This window comes from Triticum dicoccoides, chromosome 3A (genome assembly GCF_002162155.2).
Source record: "Triticum dicoccoides isolate Atlit2015 ecotype Zavitan chromosome 3A, WEW_v2.0, whole genome shotgun sequence".
NCBI lineage: Eukaryota > Viridiplantae > Streptophyta > Magnoliopsida > Poales > Poaceae > Triticum > Triticum dicoccoides.
The window spans coordinates 217,468,304-217,475,514 of record NC_041384.1 but is presented as its reverse complement, the minus strand read 5'-3'; the positions used below and the strand labels follow the sequence as shown (position 1 = coordinate 217,475,514).

The following is a 7,211-nucleotide window of genomic DNA, read 5'->3' as shown; positions in this document are numbered from 1 at the left end:
GTAGATAGGCAAATGCTTACACACCATGTGTCAATTGAACCCTGCAAACTTCAGAGTGTCAATGGTGTCAAGTAGAAGTAACAAATGCATCTATAATATTCAATTGGTTAGGTACACACTTAAAACTTCAGAAAATCTCCAGAGATACAGACTTGTTCTATCTTCTAAGTGGTATCAGGACTGATGCAAAATGTCCAACTAACTGTTCGACATTCAATTGTAACCTATCTTAGTATGTGAAAATGTAATCCGGTGAGCGTAAAATTTCCATCTCAGCCTGAAAAATTATTGTTCAAATCAGGGGAGAAGTTATTTGCAACAGAAATGGACCACGAGATAGTAGTATGAATGTACGTCAGTCTCAGTCTGATGGTTTATTTCTTTTCTTCATTCTAAGAAAAGTACAATCATGCTTGTGCTTTCATCCGCTAATCAAAAATGACTAATGAAAGGATGATGTATAGACGAGCGACCAGAAAAGATCTATCTACCTCTTACCTGACTACGACGCCATTGTGCACGAATAGAAGCAGCTTCTTGAAGAATCCTCGGTTCTTCCTCTTATTCCAGATTCATGTACAGCTATTCGGTTGCACCCTCACATGTTAACATGTACGTAGGTTTGATTGCTGAGTTCTCTATCGAATATTCTGCAATGTTATTGCACATAAATGGATGTAATCATTACACTTACAAAGAAAAATATAGTATCTCCCAAAGAAAATAATCATGGATTCATGTACAGCAATCATGTGTTTATTACACTTACCTTCAAAGCATTAACCATGTATAATGTTGAAATAACAAAATAGGTACTTACCCTGGAACCACCAAAATCATGTATCTTGGATTTTAGTGGTTCCAGGATAAGTACCTATTTTATTACCAATCCTCAAACTTAACAAAGTAAGCAGCCTCACTTATTAATCATGGAGCTGGTCATCTTTAATGGCTAATATTTATTATGCAAAATTTATTTTAGCTAGTCACCTACCACAATGATAAAACAATAATCAAGTCTAGGTCAGAGGCGGAGGCGGGGGGTGCGAGCAGGGGTCAGACACCCCCCATCGCCTCGCCCCCCTGTGAGTTTTCGTTACCTGGTACTGATATGAACTGTACGTATACGTAAAGTGCAAACCTGGTTTCTTTTAGTGTTTGACACTAATGGCCTAGCACGAATTTTCCAGCCCAAACGTCCAATGTGAGAAAGCATCCCTTGATGCCCTGATCGCTTGTTGTACGCATCAGAAAAAAAAAGACTACATGCATCCGTGAGATCAGGTAGTCTGTTTCCTATCCTTCAGGTAATTTTGTTCGCGGGCATCATGGCTTCTAGGGTTGCTGGCTCCGTGTGCCCTACGTCGTCGTCTCCTCTGCCCGTCCGCAGCTGCGGCACAAGGCAGAGGCCACTCCACTCGTGTGGAGATTGAATCCACGATGAAGACCATGCCAGCTTGTGTGCTGCACCGGCATCATGCATCACAAAATCAACTTCAAAAAATCTAGGTACATCACTGGTAAATAATATTTGTGAATTAATACAACTCCGTTGAAGACAGTGGCGGTAAAATTACAATATAGGATTCTAATTTTACTCCTCGTTTAACGTTTGAAACAGTATGTATGAAGAGAAAGGATACAGCAGAAACATATTCATTTTTCCCCAGCCTAACATATTTGGTTTTCAAGCCCATTGCTTCTAGCTCAAACGTTACAGAAAATGCAAATCCACCTGACAAGCAACCGTTGTAGATGATAATTCCAACCCCAATCCTGTTGATATGCAACTGGTAGAAATGTAGTTTTTTTTATATATTACCAGACATATGTTGCAATACAATCATATCAGTTCTACTTTAGGGACTATATTCTTGTGTTGTGTCTCTCAAACGATTATTATCTTCCGCGCCCCCCTCATGTCTAAATCCATACTCCACCCCTGATCTAGGTTCCATCAGTTGCATGCCCAAAGAATAAGATTTGGCATATCATTCATGAGAAAATAGCCAGATAAGAAAAAAAAACAAGCAACCTGACATAATCTCAGTTACACATCGGAAGTGAGAGTAAGCAAAAATAATGCAAGAAACCAGCAAATAGTATAACAAAACTTAAGATGTGAAAAATAAATACTCACCTATCCAAATCCACTTGATGTGATGCAGGTATAAAAATCATCCAGTGGCCTTTTGTTAGTAGTTGAGTAATTGCCCAAACATCCACCAAACCTATGAAAGTTTGTTTGACCCTGCAAAAAAACATTATCCAATTCAGTCTGCTAACAATCACATGATATAAATAGAGAATGATAATAATCGATGGCTAGGGTTTGAACTTTTAGTGCTTCAAAATCATTTTTATTCCATGTATCAAAGCAGCACAGATTTGTTTTGAAAGAGATCAATATGCAGAGAGGTGAGGGCACCAGCCATTGGGGCTATTGAAGGTTAAATCTGCACACACACACACACACACACACAGAGAGAGAGAGAGAGAGAGAGAGAGCTTACTGATGTTGTCGCTGCTGTGGATGGCTAAGAGAGATGGGGCACCAGCCACCACGCCCCTAGTCTCCAGAAGTTAAGGGAGCAGAGGCCGCACACCTCGTTCCGAACCACCAGGGCCGAAGGGACCTTGTCCCGCTCAGATCTGCAACAATGGGAGTGGGGAAGAGGGAGCTGCGTATGGGTTGGGGGCTTGGGGCGGTGGCACCATAGGAGGGAGGTGAGAAGTGACCTCACCGAGCGCTTGGGCACGAACAAAAAGCGCCGCCACCGGCAGCTGGGTGAGGGCATCGGCGCCGCAGGACCACCTCAACATGGGAAATCAGCAGCGATGTGGGGATGGTGATGGAGTGGTGGGAGGAAGAGATGGACGGAGTGGTGGGAGGAAGAGATGGGCGGAGTGGTGGAACCGTCGCCGGATGCGAGCGTCGCCGCCGCCGCTCAGATCGGAAGAGAAAGAGATAAGGGAGAGAGGACAAAGAGATAGCGGTGTTGTGTTTTTTTTTCTCTTGAGCGGATGATGTTTTAGGAGGTGGGCTGTGGTGGCGCGGCATGAAAATTTTGGATGGGCTTCGCGCTAAGTTTCGCAGGCGCGCGCGCACTGATATTTTGGGTGGCCAGTTGGCGGCCCACGGTCGGTCGGGAACATTTGCCGACCGACTGTGTGATACGTACCATCCAACAGTTTGACGCTATACATTTCAGCATTCCCGACCGACAGTTGGTTGTTATATGTGAGTAATACCAACCAACGGTTTGATAAAAGTTTTATAAACAAACAGTCGGTCGGCAAAATTGACTTTTCCCAACACACGTCTGTAGGAAATGCAGTGTCGTGGTGTAGTGAATACGGCGCCAACCTTCCAAACCCCCGATGGATGGAGGGAGTATGACGTAGTACCTTGTGTTTAGTTTAGATTAATTCCTTGACAAAGTTGTTCCAAGTCAAACCGTTGTATGTAAGTAAATCTTAAGTAGGGCTAAACACGATCATGCTCCCCGCAAAAAAAAAACACGATCATGCTACTTCGCGTAAGCAGTGATGTCCAGTTCAGTTGAAAAGGTTGAGACCAGTTCGTGAGTTCCCTTTGCTCCGGAGGTGCGCGCAATGCAATGATGAGAATGTTGGTGGGTCGACCCTGCACACGCCTGTTACACAAATGATTACATGTTTATTTCCGCACGCACATCACTATTTACCCTTTCTGCTTTTGTTGCACAGTAGATAAGGCCGGGCAGGCCATTGACCTCTAGTAGTAGAGACGAACAAAGTATGCTTTCTTCCAGTAGCTACCTAGGTTGCTCTCCTTTTTTGATGCATGAGAAGGCATGATTGCTCACCCTTGCAATAAGTTGGCTATCTATCTACTCCCTTCGTTTTTATTTAGTCTATATATTAGGTTTGACTGAAGTCAAACTTCGTAAAGTTTGACCAAGTTTATGGAAAAAAATATAAATATTTACCATAATAAATCTATATGATATGAAAGTACATTCAATAATGAATCTGATGATATTGATTTGTTATTGTATATGTTAATATTTTTGTTTATAAGATTAAAATTTTCAAAGCTTGACTTTGACCAAAGCTAATACACGGACAAAAAAAAACGGAGGGAGTACCTAGTGCTTGTTAAATGCATGGTACTCCTTTTTCCTTTCTGCATGCAAAAGAGTATCATGTGGGTCCGATCAGTCGATATGAATGAAGTGGTGGGGCTTTCCTGTGTGTGGTCGGCACGCCATGGTTCACCTCAGCACTAGTTTCTTTGATTGCTACCTTGACCGACCTAGGAAGACCGGCCGGCCGGCCGGGCTGCGCATCCACGTACTACGGCCCACATGCATGCATGTTACCCACCTAACCAGCAAACAAACGAACTAATTATTAGCCTGCCGCAGTAGTAGTTTTACTAACCATGATGACACATATGCTTGGCATTTCTCGTTCCGGCCGTACGTGGACGGTGAGCCAGATTCCACATGACCCATGCGAGGTGCTCGCTCACTGCCACCACCATCAAAATTACTCCCAACGGTAACGTGAATCTCCAACTGCCTCGGTAGTCGGTAGGTATATATTCCCTGACACAACAATGCATGTGAAAAAAAAATGCACCTTAGGTTAAGATCCGATCGATTCTTGTTATCCAGACAAGATGTATGCATGATCAATTATGAAGTTGGGGCTCGATCACAAGGCACAATCTTCTGGAATTCCAAAGCACACAACCACACTTGCTTATTACAAAGAAAGGAAAGAAAAATCAAGGCAACACACAAATGAAGCAGCTAGCATTTTTCAGCAACTTAATTAGTGGAAGTTGTTGAGCCTCCTGCAGTTCTTCCTGATCTCCCCCTGCGACCCGGTGAGCGGGGTGATGTTGCCCATGTTCACCATGGACTGCGCGAAGTGCTGGAAGAAGAGGTGCACGTCGTTGGCGTACGCCTTCACCAGCGCCGCCGTCTCGGCGCTCTTGGTCAGCAGCACCTCGTCGGAGCTCAGGAGGCCCCTGCCGGCCAGGATGTTCTTGAAGTAGTAGTTGTCGAACTTGGTGGAGCTGACGATGTCGAGCGGGAAGAGGTTGTCATCGCCACCAGAGCGCGGGCACCCCTGCCTCAGCTGCGCCGCGTAGGACACGTCCAGCGTGCCGTCGGCGAGGCCGTTGCCCGACTGGTTGTACAGCCTCTGCCGGAAGCTGGTGCAGCGGGAGAGGCCGATGGTGTGGCCGCCGGAGAGCGCGACGACGTCCACGACGTTGAGGCCCAGGCGCTTGAACTTGGTGATGATGGTGGGGAGGGTGTTGTTGGGTGCCGGGATGCCTTGGTTGGAGCCCTGGATGCTGGCGCCAAGAGAGTCCCTCCGCCCGAGCGGCACGTCCCAGAAAGGCCCGCCAACCTGCATGCATGCAGGTTCATTTCCATGTCAAATTAAGAGGCGGGAATAGAACTGTTGCTGGTGGTGTTTAGGAAACGGTGACATACGAGGATGGTGGAGTCGCGGGCGGCGAGGGCGAGGATGTCGGCGCAGGAGACGGTGCCGGGGCAGGCGGCCTCGAGGGCGGCCTTGATCTGGTCGACGACCTCGAAGCCCCTGAGAGAGTTCTTGTTGGGGTTGGACCCCTTCTCGCTGATGATGTTGGTGCTGTTGTCAAGCAGCACGGACGCGTCGCACCCCTGCAATCACAGCAAGATACCAGAAAAGTTTATTTAGATTACGTGGAGTGGTTAGGCGCACACATGAAAAAGATTAGCTAACAGTAGCACATAGGAGTAGGGAGAAGGCACATGCGTCGAGTTAACGTGCTATACGTTGCATGGATATCAGCGTTATTCGGGTTAATCAATCACGGTACTGACTACTGACTCGATCATGCCGCCACCCAGACAAACACAAAAGCAGCGCTCACATGGGCAATGCAGGTAGGCTATCTCACCCCATCACTGGTTAAACAGTTTGCCTAGAAAACTAGAGATTCCTCCATGCTCCTAGAGTTCATATGTAGTGATGCTTTTTCCTGATACCAAGGTGCAATTATAGCAAAAGCTTTAAAGCTGAAATAGAACATTTTGCACGTTGAGTTATATGTTCGAAGAGGTAAGAGCGCTAGTAGCACATAAAATGCACATCTTAATTATTGTGGCGAACGTAGTGTAAATAATCTGAGGCAGCAAATTTGCTCTAGCGCATTTGCATGGAGTATGTTCACCAAGTATATATCCTCGTAGCTTTGTGAGAGAGAGCAGAGTATGGAGGTACCTTGACAAAGCAGTCATGGAAATGCAGCCTGACGAGGGAGGCGGCCATCCTGGTCTCCCTGGCCACGGCCTGCGCCACGATGGAGTGCACCATCTCCTTGGCCTTGGGGCACGAGTTGTCGTAGAACTGCGGGAACAGGCCGCCGTAACCCGGGTTGCCGACCACGGCGCCGGCGAGGAGCAACGGAGACACGAGGCAGAGCGCAACCAGGCAAACCATGGAGGTCGCCATTGATGGATGAATGTGAGGAAACTACTTTGCTCTGCACACTACGGTTGCAAGTGACAGAAGATCAGAGAGCTGCTTCCCGTGTTGTGGGTGGTGCGAAGAGGTGAACACGGAGTGGGTTTATATAGCAGGGGGATGGGATGGGGGCGCGTCTAGGGAAGAAGAAGGGTGGTTTCGAGAGAGAGGAGAGGAGAGGACGGATGGTGAGATGGAGCTGGCGGCAGGGTGGTTAGGCAATCCCGTTAGATGGGCACCTGTTTTCAACTGCTTCCTCAATAATTCTTCCATCAAGCAACTCCAATGGAAGAGCTCCAAACTTGGCCCCAAGCCAAGGCCTAAAGAGTACAGAGTGCTACTACTACTACTCTGCCAGTGTGCATGCCTTGTCTGGGGCTCCATGGAAGATTAAACTTTCGTGAATGCAGCTTCGATAATTGCAATATGCTCATCTGTCATTTCATCACATGCCTCGCTTTAACCCCCGGGCCAACCATGTTTAGGCCTCGAGCAACACGTGACGTGAGTGACGATATATACCACATATCATATGTGTGATCAAGCTTACAGATTACGATATATACCGCCGGACCGTGTTGCCAACTTTGCATGCATGGTGCGTTCCTGTGGAGGAGCCATCATCCAACACATACTACTGGGATACGTATAAGTATAATCATCATTCAACGCACGCTTGTTTTCGCTCTTATCGTAGAATC

The 7,211-nt window shown here is 46.7% G+C and overlaps 1 protein-coding gene across 1 annotated transcript; it reads right to left on the bottom strand.

Annotated features, from left to right (window-relative positions):
• Window positions 1–4,653: 4,653 nt before the first annotated feature.
• LOC119267911 (peroxidase 72-like) lies at window positions 4,654–6,610 on the bottom strand. The gene is made up of 3 exons (XM_037549369.1): window positions 6,268–6,610; window positions 5,493–5,684; window positions 4,654–5,406 (listed from the first exon to the last, which is right to left on the bottom strand). Exons 1-3 carry the CDS (start codon window positions 6,496–6,498, stop codon window positions 4,822–4,824), a joined length of 1,008 nt encoding a protein of 335 aa, XP_037405266.1. The 5' UTR covers window positions 6,499–6,610; the 3' UTR covers window positions 4,654–4,821.
• Between the last annotated feature and the right edge of the window lie 601 nt (window positions 6,611–7,211).